The 17,188-nt window shown below is 46.1% G+C and overlaps 1 protein-coding gene across 7 annotated transcripts in view; it reads left to right on the top strand.

The window, feature by feature from the left end:
- LOC122543290 (RNA-binding motif, single-stranded-interacting protein 2-like) overlaps positions 1–17,188 on the top strand; it is a 261,569-nt gene that overhangs the window by 108,911 nt on the left and 135,470 nt on the right. For 4 of the 7 annotated variants that reach the window (XM_043681795.2, XM_043681792.2, XM_043681794.2 and 1 more), the window contains exon 2: positions 16,644–16,810. In XM_043681795.2, the coding sequence (XP_043537730.1) occupies positions 16,644–16,810 (167 nt within the window). Of the gene's footprint in view, positions 1–7,345; positions 7,367–16,643; positions 16,811–17,188 lie in introns of those variants that run through there. The other 3 variants (XM_043681793.2, XM_087985530.1, XM_087985531.1) reach the window with 2 other exon arrangements.

Raw genomic sequence — 17,188 nt, 5'->3', positions numbered from 1 at the left:
ATCAAATCACCTGTCAGACTTTCTCTTCTTCAAGGTGAACAGTCTGAACTTCTCCAATCTATCCAAGTCACTGAAGTTCCTCACCCTGGGCACATTCTCTAATACTGCACCCTTTTCTAATACTTTCAAAAAGTATTAGAATGTGGGCACCACTGGCTGGACCAGCAGGAGTTACCCACATTGCTGTGGGTTTGGAGACCAGGTAATGATGGCAGCTTCCTTCCCTAAAGAGGCATTAAGTGAATTTTCACATCCTTCATACGGTGGGATGCCCTGAACGGGACACAATACTTCAATTGAGTCCAAATCAGTACTTCATGCAGGTTTAACACAATTTCCTTCCTGCAGATTAACTTTCGGTTTGGTTGCCTGGAGCAGTGCTGGTAATCTGGATTTTAACGCGTCACATCAGCCGAGATGTGAGAGTTGATGGCTTTCTGTGAGATCCGGGTGGGCTAGAAGGATTTTTTAAGAAGCTTCAGGTCACAGTCGTGACAGGGACGAGGTGGGGTCTTCCCTGGAGAAATTCCATCCGGTCGGCCGTACCAAAAAAAGGTGGATGTTGTGACGATAGTTGCACAACTAGGTCCAAGAGAACAAAAGGTTTCTGCCACTTTGATGGAGGAGCTCCTTGCGAGCAGCCCTCCGTGGGGGATCCAGCTGGTGTTTCATGTGGGAACGAAACTAAAGAAAGCAGCTGCATCTGCACGAGCTAAGCCCACGCGCTCCAGCTCAAACTAGTCCTTTCCACTGCCCGGGACCAATATGGCCAGCGGCATTGACAAGTGGTGCCCGATGCTGCCACATTTGTTACGGTGTTGCCGTGAAGACGATGGCAAACAGCAAAAGTAAGGAGCAAACACTGATGGTACAGTTTTAAGGAGCAGGCCATTCAGCCTGTCGAGCCTTTCCTGTCATTCAACCGTATCGCGGCTTTCTGTGGGACTACCGTATCTATAACGGACTCGGCTTTGGTTCACATCCTACTTTGCCAATATACTGCCAACCTTTTTGGTCTTGAGTGCTCCGGTTGATCCCCGGTGCCCTCAGCTTTTTGAGGGACAGACAATTCCAAATTGTCGCTTTGGGGGTGTGAAGAGTTGCCTCCTGGCATTAGCCCTGAACGGCCCGACCCGGTTCCTCAGTGTCAATTCCCCTTATTATTGTAAGTGAGATCAACCCTCACTCACTGAAATTCAAGGCAAGGTTATCTAAAACTGAAAATGTGTTGCTGGAAAAGCGCAGCAGGTCAGGCAGCATCCAGGGAACAAGAGAATCGACGTTTCGGGCATGGGCCCTTCCTGCTGCGCTTTTCCAGCAACGCATTTTCAGCTCTGATCTCCAGCATCTGCCGTCCCTACTTTCTCCTAGAAGGTTATCTAAAGCAAAAACCGAAATTCAGCAGGCCAAACAGCATCAAACCAGGTTATCTAACCTGTGCTAAATTCGCCCTCTGCAAGGTAAAAGCTGATTATCTCTCAACTATAAAGATTTGCTAGGCTGGGGCCATTACCGATAGATGTCTGGACGATACTCCTCCTGCAGAGTTTTTTTTCAAATTCATTCATGGAATGTGGGAGGCCAGCATTTATTGCCCATTCCTAATTGCCCAGAGGGCAGTTGAGAGTCAACCCCACATTGCTGTGGGTCTGGAGTCATGTGTTGTTGAGAGTGTGGAGCTGGAAAAGAACAGCAGGTCAGGCAGCATCCCAGGAGCAGGAAAATCGACGTTTCAGGCTGGAACCCTTCATCAGGAATTTGATTAGTAAAAATCTGGAATAAAAGTCTCGTGATGACTATAAAAACTATAAAAGGACTATGACCTGCTGTGCTTTTCCAGTCCCACACTCTCAACTCTGATCTCCAGCATCTGCAGACCTCACTGTCTTCTAGTTGAAGTCACATGTCGGTCAGACCAGGTAAGGATCCAGTTTCCTACCTTCAAGGACATGAGTGACCCAGATGGGTTTTTCCAATAATCAACAATGCTTTTATAGTCATCACGAGACTTTTATTCCAGATTTTTATTGAATTCAAATTCCACCATCTGCTGTGGTAGGATTCAAGCCTGGATCTCTGAACATTACCCGGGTCTCTGGATTAACAGTACAGCGATAATACCGCCAGACCAAAACCTCCCCTGTGTCTGACACTAAGAGATATCAGGACATTCGCATACAGGAGCATAATCCTTTAAGAAAATTAATTTCTCCGGTTCTCTGTTATAAATCTGATACCCCTTCTCCTAAAGCTATGACCTCTTGTTCCCCACATGAGGAAACATCCTCTTTATGTCTAGTTTGTCAATCTCCTTTAGCATTTTATCTACCTCAGTTCAATCTCATTCTTCTAAACTCTCGTGAGTAGGGGTCTAAAATGCTCAGTCTCTGTCATGAGACAAGCCTTTCAACTCCAGAATTAGTCTAGTGAACCTTGGCTGAACTGTCTCCAATACTAGGTAAAAACAATGACTGCAGATGCTGGAAACCAGATTCTGGATTAGTGGTGCTGGAAGAGCACAGCAGTTCAGGCAGCATCGAGGAGCTTCCAATGAGCTGCCTCCAATACTAGTACATCCCCAAGTAAGGATTCCAAAACTGTATGCAGTACTCCAGATATGGTCTCACCAATAAGTTGCAGTTGCAACAACACTTCCTGACTTTTATACTCCATTCCTCTAGTAATCGATGTCCAAATTCCATTTTCCCTCCTTATTACCTGCTGTACCTGCATACTAGCTTTCTTTTACAGTTCATTTAATTTAATTAACTACAATTACTGTGAACAATCACCATCTGAGTTTTAAGAAGAAGCAAGGTGATGCACATAGAGAAACAAGGACTTAGCAGAATCAGGGAAGATGATAGTGTCATGGTCATGTCATTGGTCAAGGAAACCCTGAGGCTGGGGTGGGGACCTGGGTTCAAATCCCATCATGGCAAGTGGTGGAATTTAAATTCAATTCATAAATCTGGAATATAAAATGAACATGACCATGACAACTATTGTTGTAAAAACCCTTCTGGTTCACAAATTTCCTTTAAGGAAGGAAATCTGTCTTTACCTGGTCTGGCATACATGTGACTCCTGACCCAAGGCAATGTGGCTGACTCTCCACCGCGCTCTGAAATGGCTGAACAAGCATGGGCAGTGAATGCTGGCCCACATTACATGAAAAAAATAACAACAAGCTGCAGAGAGAATCGACAAAAGTAGCAAGGGGAAAATATAGCGAGAGAGACAGCATTCCGCAATGAGAAAAGTAGGGAGACAATTAGAAAATACCACCAAGAAGGTTAATTAAAACTGTGCTCAATGAACTATAATTGCATATTATATTGCATAAATGGCAGACAATGTACAAATCAGCCACTTCTATTAAAAACAGAAGATGTGTAAAATGCAGATAATACATTTATACATTTTGCCATTATATAATGTGCTTCATGGTATATTATTTCAGCTACATACAATATCTAATGACAGCTCTTTGCTGACACAGTCTGTATTTGTGTTTGAACATGTTTTCCTCAGTGATTTGTGCTATGATAAATGATGTTTCTCATTCAGGCAGCAGTCCCTGAATCAGCTGTTTATGGGATAGAAGCGATTCAGTTCAGTTTATGCAAATGCCGTGGTGAAAGGTGCACCTTTCAAAGTCACTTTGCCACAAAAGCAAAAGTGGGAATGAAAAGTGTCTTTGCTACATTTAATCTCCCGAAAGCACATCTGCAGGACAATGCTGAGCACTTGCAGAATTGCACACACCAACAATGCGAGGGAGATGTTGCCAGGCCATTTGGGTGCCATCAGTGGCATCTGGGAAAGGTTTTCCTCTCGTTCATACCAGATTGTACACACGTTCTCTTCGAACAGTTTCCTGATCTTGGTAACAATATCCAGTGCAGGAAACCTCCCACCTATTGTTACGGTGTCACTAACAGGCAGAGTACAAAGAAAGAACTTGCATTTATGTAGCCCCTTACAGCAGCACAAAATACTTCACAGCCACTGAAGTACTTGTGAAGTGCAGCTACTGATGTAATGTAGGAATTGTGGCAGCCAATCTTTGCACAGCAAGCTCCTGCAAATTACGATGTGATAATGACCAGATTATCTGTTTTTTGCGATGTTGATTCAAAGACAAATATTGGCTGGAGCATACAAGAGAACTACACTGTACCTCTTCAGAATAGCGCGGTGAGATGTTTCACATCCACCCGAGAAGTAAGTGAGGTCGCCATTTAATGTCTTACCTGACAGAAGGTGCCTTTTGACAGTGCTCTGCTCCGTCAGTGCAGCATGGGGAGGTGGGATCCTGGGTTCTTGTGTTACAGTCTCAGAGTGGGACTTGAACCCATGATCACCTAACTCTGATGTTAGCTTTCGATCAAAGGAGCCAGAGTTTCCAGTGACTTAAAGTTGCCCTTTGTGGTGAGGGTTGCATAGTCCAGTGTTACTGTAGGTGTTGCTTGATATACTGTCACTGTCGTGAGAGTTCCTTTGTATAGGCTACTATAGGAGGACTGACATGGTGCAGTGTTTCTACAGTATAAGTTATGTGGTACCATTTCAGTACATTGGGATTTATGGTACAGTATCATCACAGCATGAGTGACATGGTATTCATCAGGAGTTGGATGGTGCACATTATCACTACAGTGTGAGTTAGATGGTATAGTCTCGGACTGTGGGAATTATGTCAGACAGTGTCAGTACAGTGGCCATTATGTGGTACTGTGTTAGTACTATGAAGGTTATGTGGTGCTGTGTCAGTACAGAGGAAATTATGTGGTAGTGTTGCTACAGTGGGAATTAGGTGCGACAGCATTACTACAGTGGGGTTACATGGTACAGTATCAGAACATCAGAAGTTACATGGTACTGTGTTAGTACCACCGGGTTTATGTGGAGCAATGTCAATACAGGGATAGTTATGTGGTCCAGGATCTGAACAGTGGGAGTTATGTGGTATAGTATGGTATACTGCTTCCCAAAACCCCTTGGATGTATTGATCTTATCTGCTTCACTAACTGCTGCACTTAGCCTAGCTACATACTCATTGTTTACACACCTAACGCACCTAAATATTTAGTTACTGCACCCTCAGTGATGCCTTACCCTCTGCTTCATTGTGATTGCTATTTTTAGCCTTCACTGTGCAGTGCAGAAATTGCTTGTTCTCTGACACTTTCTACCTGTGGAGCCAGGATGGTAGCTTCACTCCCTTTCAGCGCACTGCATTCCAGTGTGTCTGTACATCAGCAGGAAGCAACTTACTCCAGCTGCATTCTGAAGCTCACAGCTAACACATGGGAGGGAGCCAGAGGCCCCCAAGGTTCACTCCTTGGGTGAGCGCAATTCTGCTGAAACCTTCACCAGGGAATTTGAAACAAAGAATTACAAATCCACTCCGTGGCTGTCTCAGGGTACAGCGTCACGTTGATGCCTGTCTCAGGGCATTGTGGTGACTCCCCCAGCTACTTGGACTGTACATCCTCGCACCCTGTTTCCTGTAAAGAATCCATTCCATCCTCCCAATTCCTTATCTCCATCGCATCTGTTCTGATGACGCCAACTTCGACAAGGGAGCTCTGAAATGTCCACCTTATTCCTCAACCGAGGATTCTCCAGCACCATTGTCGACAAGGCCCTCAACCGGGTCCGATCCATGTCTGTACTTCGGCTCTCACTCCCCCTCTTCCTTCCTCCTTGTCCTTACTTACCATCCCACCAGCATCTGCATCCAGAGGATCATGAGCAGCCATTTCTGCCAGATGCCAGCAAGATGCTACCACCAGACACATAGTCCCCTCCCTTCCATGTCCACCTTTCACAGGGACCGTTCACTCTGGGGCATCCTGGTCTACTCTTTCTTCACTCCCAACATCCCTCCACAATCCCACGGCACCTTCCCCTGCAATCGCTCAAGGTGCAACACTTGCCCATTTACCTCCTCCCTCCTCCGTATCCAAGGGCCCAAACACACGTTTCAGGTGAAGCAGCACTTTATCTGCATTTTCCACAATCTGGTCTATTACTGATCACAATGTGGTCTTCTCTGCGTTGGGGAATGAAACGACGACTGTGTGACCATTTCGCAGAACATCTACGTTCTGCCTGCAAAAAGACCCTGAGCCTCCAGTTGCCTGTTACTTTAACATACCACCCTATTCCCTGGTCAACATCTCCTGTCCCAGGTTTGCAGCAGTATTCCAGCGAAGCTCAGCGCAAGCTGGGAAACCAACACCTCATTGTCTGCTTGGGGACCCTGCAAACCTCCGGATTCAATACTGTGTTCAACAACTTTAGGGCCTGAACTCCCCCCATGACCAAGTCCTCATACCACACACACCAGGCCTCGCTATCACACAGTCTGCTATTACATACAATCCATTGTTAGCCACTAACAGTTTCCATTAACAACTATTCACCCTCTCAGCCAGATCGTTATCCACTCCTTTGTCTGTCCAGCTGTTCTCTCTCTTTGGGCTCTTTCCCTATCTATCATTTACTCCTTGCCCCCTCCTCCACCATATCTTCTGCATATAAACCAACATTTTCTGAGCTACCATCAGTTCAGATGAACGGTCACTGCACCCGAAACATTAACTTTGATTTCTTTTCACAGGTGCTGCCCAACTTGTAGAGCTTTTCCGGCAACTTCTGTTTTTGTACAGTGTCATTGTGATGGTTGCCTCAGGGTACACTGTCACTGTAGTGACTGTCTCAGATTACAGTGTCATTCCGCCTGTCTCACAGTACTGCATCACTCTGATGCCTGTCTCAGGGTATAGTGTTACTGTGGTGACTGCCTCATGGTCCAGTGTCACTGTGACCATGTTGTTTGATGAGTATGTATTATCCATTTCAGGTGTTTTTGCAATCTGTGTGTTCTGGTCTAATTGTTGCTCATCTTCAAGGATATATGAAATAGATCAACATGTTTTTGTGCTCGAATCACTTTGCTTGGTCTGTGCTGGAACATAAACACACCTTGAAGCTTTAGGTGACTTTGAGAGGCCAATCAACTATCACTTCCTTTGCTGATTCTTGCCATTCAGTTTCCTCAATTGCAAAGATATTTCTGTACGTTTCTTGCTGTGTAGCTCAAGTGTCCTCGTACTTGACAGCTGTGCAGGTCCAGTGCAGGTATGCCCAGGCTATTTGACTGTGGGGTGAACCTGTTCAGATGCTCATTTGCCACTTGCACTGCCTAGTGGCAATAGGGGAGGGCTGTTGAGGACAGGGGCTTCTCTGGACAATGATCAACTGCAGCAACCCCAGGTGTGGAGTTTCCTCACCTTCGTCTTAATGACAGACAGAGACCGGTTTCAGTTCTGAAGCTACCACAGAAAGATGCAGGTGAGATTAAATTCATGAGATTACGTCTTTTTACTTTTGTCATGTTTTCTTCTTGTTCAATGAGACGGAATATTGGGGTCCTCAAAATGTCTTTTGGCCATTCTATCTGGCATGCAACTCTTAATCACTTCTGATGTGCCTTTGTGTCCAAGTCCTTTCATCACTTCTGCAGGGATTCCATCCAATCCTAGCAGTTCTTGAAGAAATAGATTCTGCTGAAGTTTACCATTTAAGATAATTGCGTGATGCATTCTTGTGATGTTCCTCTGTTCATTATCTTGGCGAAGGTGTTATCGGCTCTATTCAAGTCACACGCTTGGTTAGAGACAAAAAAACTGCAGATGCTGGAACCAAAGTAGACAGGCAGGAGGGTGGAAGAACACAGCAAGCCAGGCAACATCAGGAGGTAGGCGAAAGTGAGGACCGCAAATGCTGGAATTAGAGGCGAGAGTGTGGTACTGGAAAAGCGCAGTAGGTCAGGCAGCATCCGAGGAGCAGGAGAGTCGATGTTTCAGGCAAAAGCCCTTCATCAGCAGGTAGAGAAGTTGACGTTTCAGGTGTAACCCTTTTTCAGGACTCAGGGTGGGTGTAGGGGCAGCTGCAGATAAAGGGGGTGGCGGGGGCAGGGTGGTGAAGTGGGGATAGGTGAAGACAGTTAGAGGGTACGACCTGGTTGATCAATGGGAGGAATGAGTCCGGTTTGTGGCAGGGAGGAGTGGAACGGAGGGGGAGGAGCTGGGAACGGAGTCGGGGGATGGGGAGGGAGGTTATTTGAAATTGAGGAACTCAATGTTGAGTCCTCCAGGCTGTAGGCTGCCCAGGCGGAAGATGAGGTGTTGTTCCTCCAATTTGTGGTTTGGTTTGTTGTGGCAATGGAGGAGGCCAAGGATGGTCATGTCGGAAAGGGAGTGGGGAGGAGAATTAAAATGGGTGGTGACTGGAAGGTCCGGTCGGCCCCTGTGGGCCTGGTTTAGATGCTCAGTGAACCGTTCCCTAAGTTTACGTTTGGTCTCCCCGATGTGGTCTTCTCTACATTGGGGAGCACCTGATGCAGTAAACTAGGTTGGAAGAGAGGCAGGTGAACCTCTGTGTCACCTGCAAGGACTGTTTGGGGCCCGTATGGAGTCGAGGGGGGTGGTGTACCAGCAGGTTTTGCATTGTTTCCAGTTGCAGGAAAGGTACCAAAGGGTTTGGGGGGTGTTGGTGTGGAGAGTGGCGCAAACCAAGGATTGTCTAAGGGAACGATCCTTGCAGAAGGCAGATGGGGGTGAGGAGAGGAAAATATTCTTGGTGGTGGGGTCTAGTTGGAGTTGGTGGAAGTGTTCAGGGATGATGTGTTGGAAGCGGAGACTGGTGGGGTTGTAGGTGAGGACAAGGGGACTCTGTCTTTATTGCGTTGGGGGGGGGTGGTTAGAGCAGTGGAATGGGGAATGGAGGTGGTGCAGTGGAGGGCTGTCTGGATGACAGAGGGAGGAAAAGCATGTTGTTCCTCTCCAACAGACCCATCTAGTCCCCCTCCACCAATACCCTCCTCAGCCTTGCCGACTGGTTCTCACCCTGAACGGCATTTCCTTCAACTCCTCCCATTTCGTTCAAATCCAGATGGGCCCCAGCTATGCCTGCCTCTTTGTCAGATATGTCAAACAGTCCCTCTTCAGTACCTATACAGGCACTGTGCCCCAACTGTTCCGTCATTACATCAATGACTGCATCGGTGCAGCGACTTGCACCCCGGCTGAACTAGAGCAGTTCATCGACTTCACCCACAACATCCACCACGCCCTCAAATTCACTTGGTCCATCTCAGACACCCTCCTCTCCTTTCTTGACCTCTCCATTTCCATCTCCGGTGACAGTCTCCAGACAGACGTTTACTACAAACTCATAGACTCCCATAACTATCTGGACTGCACATCCTCCCACCCCGTATCCTGCAAGATCTCTATCCCATTCTCCCAATTACTCCGCCTCCTCCTCATCTGCTCGGACGAGGAGACATTCCACTCCCAAGCATCACAGATGTCCACCTATTTTGAACAACATGCTTTTCCTCTCTCTGTCATCCAGACAGCCCATCACTGCACCACCTCCATTCCCCGTTCCACTGCTCTGAACTTCCCACCTCCCAAACGCAATAAAAGCAGTCTCCCCTTGTCCTCACCTACCACCCCACCATTCTCTGCATTCAACGCATCATCCTTAAACACTGCTACCAACTCCAACTAGACCCCACCGCCAAGAACATCTTCCCTTCCCCACCCCACTCTGCCTTCCGCAAGGACCATTCCCTTCCACAATCCTTGGTTTGCGCCACTCTCCCCACCAACATCTCCCCCGAACCCCCAGGTACACCATCCCCCTCACCTCCATCCAGGGCTCCAAACAGTCCTTGCAGGTGAGACAGAGGTTCACCTGCCTCTCTTCCAACCTAGTTTACTGCAACAGGTGTTCCCGATGTGGTCTTCTCTGCATCAGGGAGACCAAACGTAAACTTAGGGAACGGTTCACTGAGCATCTAAACCAGGCCCACAGGGGCCGACCGGACTTCCCAGTCACCGCCCATTTTAATTCCCCTTTCCACTCCCTTTCCGACAAGACCATCCTTGGCCTCCTCCATTGCCAAAATGAACCAAACTGCAAGTTGGAGGAACAGCACCTCACCTTCCACCTGGACAGCCTACAGCCTGGAGGACTCAACATTGAGTTCCCCAATTTTAAATAACCTCCCTTTCCAACCCCCTCCCCCTCCATTCCACTCTTCCCTGCCACAAACCAGATTCATTCCTCCCATTGACCAACCAGGTCGTACCCTCTACCTGTCTTCACCAACCCCACTTCACCACCCTGCCCCCCACACCCCCTTTATCTGCAGCTCCCCCCACACCCACGCCCAGTCCTGAAGAAGGGTTACACCCAAAACGTCGACTTCCCTACCTCCTAATGCTGCCTGGCTTGCTGGGTTCTTCCAGCCTCCTGCCTGTCTATTCAAGTCACAGTCGGAATTGGCATATGAACCCATTGTTAATTTATGCCTGTGCCTTCAGCTGTCTCAACCCTCACTCTCTGGAATTCCTTCTCTGCCTCTCTCGTTTGCACAGTATTTATTCCTCAATCACTGTAAAAAAAGATTGTCTGGCCGCTATTATTTTCCCGTTTGTGGAAGTTTGCCATGCACAAGTTGGCTGCCGTGCTTCCTAATTAACTAACACATCAGTCACAACACATCAAAAAGTACTAAATTGTCTATAAAATGTTTTGGGGCCATCCTGATATTGTGAAAGGCACTATATAAACACAAGTCTTGCATTCCTTAAGATGTTTGTTAAAACGGAACATCTCTGACCAAGCTTTTTGTTACCTGCCTTAATGTCTCCTTACATGATTCTAATATTGTCCAGCAGCAGTCCCTGAGAAATGATAATGGTGCTTTTAAACTGCACATTGTTTGCCAATATTACAAATAGATCTTAAGATTGCCAGGAAAGCACAGATGAGGAGAAGGGGGTCATTGAATACTGCACTGGGGTTTAATACTCTTGCCTTTGCACCTTTGCGAGGTTTAATCCAGCCAAGATCCATCGTGAGAGCATTTCCTGTTTGAGTGGGTCTATTTTTAAATGGGATTTGACTGTCTCAACCAACTTCCTGCTGAGATTGGCTTCATTTTTCAGGCTGAGGCTTTAGCTCCTACTCCTGTGGTCCAGGAGATGTTGGGAAACGCCCATTAGCAGTGTTGAAAGAAGAGCAGGTAGCCATTTTGTGCAGAGCAAGATCCCACAGCATTCTGGTCAACATGTCTCCCTCAAGCCTACACCCACCGAAAGGCAGTCTTTCCACATCTTCAGTACTGTTTGGGGAGGGGGAGTGCATTTTGAGTTAGGATAAGTGTTTGCCCACACAACAACAGTCACTTTACCTAAATAGAAGTCGTAGTTCAATATGCCTTAAGCCACTTTGACATGTTATATCACTGGCACTGTTAGAAATTTGGTTGTCACAATTTGGCAACTGATTTTGAGATATCGCCCCATTCTGGAAGTTTACATCCCCCGCAGTTTGCATAAAGCCTGAGGGCCTGACTAGCCTCAAATCAGGCAACAGTTGCCACTATTTCTCCATTGTTGGGAAACCAGAGTTGTACACCCAGTTTTTCTGATGTACCTGGTGGGCCACTGTCTTTGTACTGACACTCTCAAAGTCCAGTTTCTGCAGCTGATCTTCCGAGGCCCCAGAAGCAACATGCTCACCATTCTGTTGTTGGGCCTATCCAGACTAAATTGGTCATGGCATTTTTGTATTGCTGATTTTGGGCTGTAGTTTCATAAGCACAAGGAAAACCCTCTGATTTTGGCTTTGTCTCTTGTTGAGACGCAGCATCAACCTTTGACTGATAATGCTCTTGGGACCTTTGGTGAAGCTAAGAGTGCTGCTTAAATGCAAACAATTTCTTCCATCTCAGCAAGGCCATCTCATTGGTCACAAGTATGATCAGACCATTTGACCATGACAGAAGAAAATAGTGTCTTCACTAGATGAAACCACCAGCACTATGTTTGTGTAATCAAAACTCAAAGCCAGCTGATTTTCTTCAACTTATCCTGTCATCATCACTGATTAAATGCAAAGCCTCTTGAACTGCAAGGCTTAATTTTACATTGGGTGTCCTTTCACCTATTGAGCCATTATTGGAGCTCATGGTGGATGTAAAACATTGCTTTACAAACAAAAACAAAACACAGGAATGTTCCTAAGGATGAGAGACCAGTTACAAGGAAAGATTGACAGAATTGAGACTGATTGCAGAAACTGATTGTAAGGATGGCTTGAGAGGGAGAGTTGATCCGTATCCTGAAGGATCAGACAAAATGCATCAGGAGAAAGTGTCTTCGTTAGTGGAAGGATTGAGAATGAGGGGACACAGATTTAAGTTGATAGGCAAAATAAACAGAAATGATGACATGAGGAACAACTTATTTAGACAGCAAGTGGAGAAAGTGAGGACTGCAGATGCTGGAGATCAGAACTGAAAATGTGTTGCTGGAAAAGCGCAGCAGGTCAGGCAGCATCCAAGGAGCAGGAGAATTGACGTTTCGGGCATGAGCCCTTCTTCAGGAATGGCTCATTCCTGAAGAAGGGCTCATGCCCGAAACGTCGATTCTCCTAGACAGCAAGTGGTCAGGATCTGGAATGCACTGCTTGAAAATGTGGGGGAGCGAGATTCAATTGAGGCTTTCAAAAGGGATTCAGTTTACGATCTGAAAAGAACACCGTTTGCAGGGCTGAGGGGAATGGTGGGGAGTAGATCTGAGTTGCTTTTGCAATGAGCTGACATGGACACGACGAATCAAAGGCTTTCTCCTGTGTTGTAAGTTTATCTTATGATTCCATGCATGTATTACTTCATATTCAAAAATTTGTAGCTCTATTACTAGGGGCAACCTCATGTCATCAACTCTCCAGGATTGCCCTGATGTTTCCTGGTATTGAAAATTATTGTCCTGGAAATTGCTGCGAGCAAATCCTGGGATGGAAAGACAGAACAATTTGGTCTCTCTGGTGTAACCATGTCTTTGATGCTGGGGGCATGGGTATGAAACGAAAGGCTTTTTGAGTGGGTGGGGTAGTTGGGAGGTGGGAGAGCATGTATTGAGACTTGCAGGAATGCGTCCATTGGTGACCCTGTGGGAAATGCCAAGCAAAGGTACAGCTTGAAAGGTTAAGGATACTTAGTAACTAGTAGCTTAATGTGATCCTTACTTCCACCCATGAAAAGAAAGAACAGAATAGATGAGCATAGAGTCATAGAGATGTACAGCACGGAAACAGATCCTTTGGTCCAACCCGTCCATGCCGACCAGATATCCCAAACCCATTCTAGTCTCACCTGCCAGCACCCGGCCCATATCCCTCCAAACCCTTCCTATTCATATACCCATCCAAATGCCTTTTAAATGTTGCAATTGTACCAGCCTCCACACTTCCTCTGGCAGCTCATTCCATACACATACTACCCTCTGTGTGAAAATAGTTGCCCCTTAGGTCCCTTTTATATCTTTTGCCTCTCACCCTAAACCTATGCCCTCTAGTTCTGGACTCACCCACCCCAGGGAAAATACTTTGTCTATTTATCCTATCTATGCCCCTTATAATTTTGTAAACCTCTATAAGGTCACCTCTCAGCCTCCGACGCTCCAGGGAAAACAGCCCCAGCCTGTTCAGCCTCTCCCTATAGCTCAAATCCTCCAACCCTGGCAACATGATAAGAGGAGCATGACATTAGGAACTCGCGTTGAGAGGATTATCAAAGTCTTGAAATCCTGACTTTGTTTCAGTGCATGGTGTTATAATCCAGAAAGCTAGGTGGTGAAGGATCCAACTGGACCAATCCTTACACACTTTTTTATTAGCATTTATTTACAGAGATGCACATTACAGACATATGCTTCCTAATCTAACAAAATCTCTGAGATTTGACAGCCATGTCAAGACCTGTGGCTGTTTCTCTCCTGGAGATTCTCTCTGACTTGGTTGCGTATTGCTCATTTTTATTTCAAGTTTTCTGCATTTGTAGAATTTTGCCTTTGCAACTGGTGTTTGTTGAGGAATCTGCATTGATTAGGAGAACTCCTTGATTCTGAATAGTGCCATATTCTTGAAACAATAAGATCCTGAGGGGACTTGACAGGGCAAATGCTGAGAGGACTTTTCTCCTTGTGAGAGAGACCAGAATGAGGTTGCACAGTTTGAAAATAAGGGGCCTTCCATTTAAAATGGAGAGGAGTATGATCAATAGTCAAAAAATGTGGTGCTGGAAAAGCTCAGCCAGTCAGGCAGCATCTGAGGAGCCGGTTGAATCGACGTTTCGGCCATAAGCTCTTTATCAGAAATGTGGAGGGGGCAGGGGACTAAGAGATAAGTAGAGGGGTGGGGAGCTGGGATCATCATACAGCACGGAAACAGACCCTTCGGTCCAATTTGTCCATGCTGACCAGGCATCCCAACTTGACCTTGTCCCATTTGCCAGCATTTGGCCCATATCCCTCTAAACCCTTCCTATTCATGCTTTTTAAATATTGAAATTGTGCTCTGTTGAATTCTTGTTCCGAAAGACCAGTGGAGGCTGAGTTAGAAAAATTTTTATTTAGTGAAACTATTGAGGGTTATGGGGCAGAGAGGATGTGAAAATGAGACCTTGATCTTATTGAATGGTGGAGCAGGTTTGAGGGGCCTCCTCCTATTTCCTGACAGTTAGACAGAGCCTTGGTTTTAATGTTTCAAATCAGGAAATAAACAGTATCTCTGGAAGTGCAGCATTCCCTCAGGATTGCACTGGGAGTGATAGCCTAAATGTTTATCCTAAAGTGGGGCTTGAACCCACAGCCTTTTTAATTCCAATGTAAGCACACTTACCCACTGAGCCACAGCTAACACAATGGGAGTAGAGGAAAGAGTGATTTGAAGAGGGATGGAGACATTAATGTGAACTCTATCCCAGGAACATATTTGAGCAAGGTGGTGATGTTGAACCTGTACAAGATCCTTGTTAGACCTCAGCTGGAGTATTATGAACAGTAGTCAGTGCCACATTATAGGAAAGATGTGAACGTTCATTGGAGAGAGTGCAGAAGCAATTTACACAAATGGTTCCAGGGATGAGAAACTTCAGTTATGAGGATTGATTGAAGAAATTGGGACTGTTCTGCTTGGAGAGAAGATGGCTGAGAGGGAAATCTGATGGAGGGTTTCAACATCATGAGGGGACACTGGACAGAGTAGATCGGGGGAAGCTGTTCCCACATGTAAATTGAACAAGAATGAAAGGGGCATGGATTTAAAGTGATGAAGCAAGGGTGATGTGAGGAAAAACATTTTCACCCAGCGAGTAGTTAGGGTCTGGAATGCACTGCCTGGGAATGTGGGGGAGGCAGGTTCAGTTGAGATATTCAAGGGCAGCATTGGATGGTTATTTGGATAGAATGGTGTGCAGGGTAAAGGCACGAGATTGGCAGTGGGGATAGAACCAGTGCAGACATGATGGGCTGAATGACTTCCTTATGCATTTTAACAGTTCTGTGATTCTGATCATTTGATTTGAAGATATTACCATTTACAGTTGTTAATCAGCAGTGGGGAGATGTCAGCAGGCAGATTTGTGGTAAAATAGCTCTTCCTCAGGGATGCCCCAATGCTGAGCCTCAGACCTGTCAACAGTATTGCGTGAGGCAGATCAATTGCTGTGCTTCAAAACTGATCAGTTGAGACAGCCAGTGGAGAGGTAACCTCGTAATTGAGTTTCATTAATGAAAGTTCAATGGACCTCATGGAGGCCTTTACGGTTATGAAGGAGTTTAGTCAGTTGAGTGTAGAGAAGATGTTTCCACTTACACAGAGTCCAAAACTTGAGGCTAGAAATGTAAGATAATCACTCCTAAATTCAGTAGTGTGTTCAGCAGATACGTTTTCACTCAGCTGGGAGTGGTGAGAATATGGGAGGCAAACAGAGATCCTTTTCAGGGGAAGTTGGATAACTGCATGAAGAGCTGGGAACAGAGAGGGAATTTTGGGGGGGAAAGGCTTGAGTGAAGCATAAGCACTGGTATGGGGCAGGTAGGCTGAATGGTCTGTCTCTGTGCTGTATGTTTGATGCAAGCCAGCGAAATATGTAATCAATGATAAATGTTGGAAGGATCAAACTGGACTGGAAATCCTTTTCTTGAGAGCTGGCTTTTTCATAGAATTCAGTATTTCATATGTCTACCTCTGACCTGCAACTTCAGTATCCCAGAAGTCACTTTTTAAAATAAAATGTAACCTATTTTTCTAAGTAACCTGTACAGAGATGTTATTACACACTTCTAAAGCAGGTCAGATTTGAATCTGGGCCTCCAAGCCCAGGGGTAGGGACGCTGCCACTGTGTCCTAAGAGGATCCCCAGTGCCTTTTTTTTAAATTCCCCCACACTGCCACTGCACCCAGTCTATCTCTTTATAAGTGCTCTGGGTGCTTAATTAACAATGACCTTAACAATATAATTGGCAGACCATTAATGATTGTCAATCATTAATCCTAGGTGTAATGTTCCAAATCCTAGGTATAATGTTAGCTGGCATCTCCAATCTCAGTGTCCAACTTTATCTCACCGAGATTGCTATCTCTGCCTGTGTTATCTGCCCCTACTCCTGGCTGGGAGCTTGCCACCTGAACTCGAAAGTAGGCAGGATTTTCTCTCACTTTGACTTCCAGCCGTTAATGGAATTGGATTTTGTTTTTTTCCCAGCAGCCCTATGCCCCACCCGCCCAGCAGATGGCACCGCCCAGTCCCAGCACCAACAGCAGCAGTAACAGCAGTAGCGTTGGAGGAGAGCAACTGAGTAAAACCAACCTTTACATCCGTGGGCTTCACCCTGGTACGACTGACCAGGACCTTGTCATGCTCTGCCAACCGTAAGTACTTTGTGTGCTTTAAATGATCCTATGGGACTGGAGGAGAGGGGAACAACATCTTTGAGACATTTTTGTGATGGCTGTGCACTGCTGAGGTATGCTGTTTGCTAACAACAATGATCACGAATTGAATAAATCTCTTGAAATGTTGCAACTTTCAAATCTTTGACCATCCTTAAAGTTCCAGTCTTCCTTTGGTTATCCACTTGCCTCTGTCACAAAGCAAGGTGTCAGCGAGAGCTCAGAAAATGAGGTGTGGATATCATGTTGAGGGTGTGACAGATAGTATGTGATTTGGGCGGGGGGCTTTCGAGGAGATGGCCACTCTGGTACCTTGTCCTCAGAATGGCACACGTCGAGATCTGCAGCCTATGCCAC

This window comes from Chiloscyllium plagiosum, unplaced genomic scaffold (assembly GCF_037043375.1).
Source record: "Chiloscyllium plagiosum isolate Xiang-an unplaced genomic scaffold, Cpla_swu_hap1 HiC_scaffold_53X, whole genome shotgun sequence".
Lineage (NCBI taxonomy): Eukaryota > Metazoa > Chordata > Chondrichthyes > Orectolobiformes > Hemiscylliidae > Chiloscyllium > Chiloscyllium plagiosum.
The sequence above is the reverse complement of the archived record's forward strand: the minus strand, read 5'-3'. Positions and strand labels throughout refer to the sequence as shown.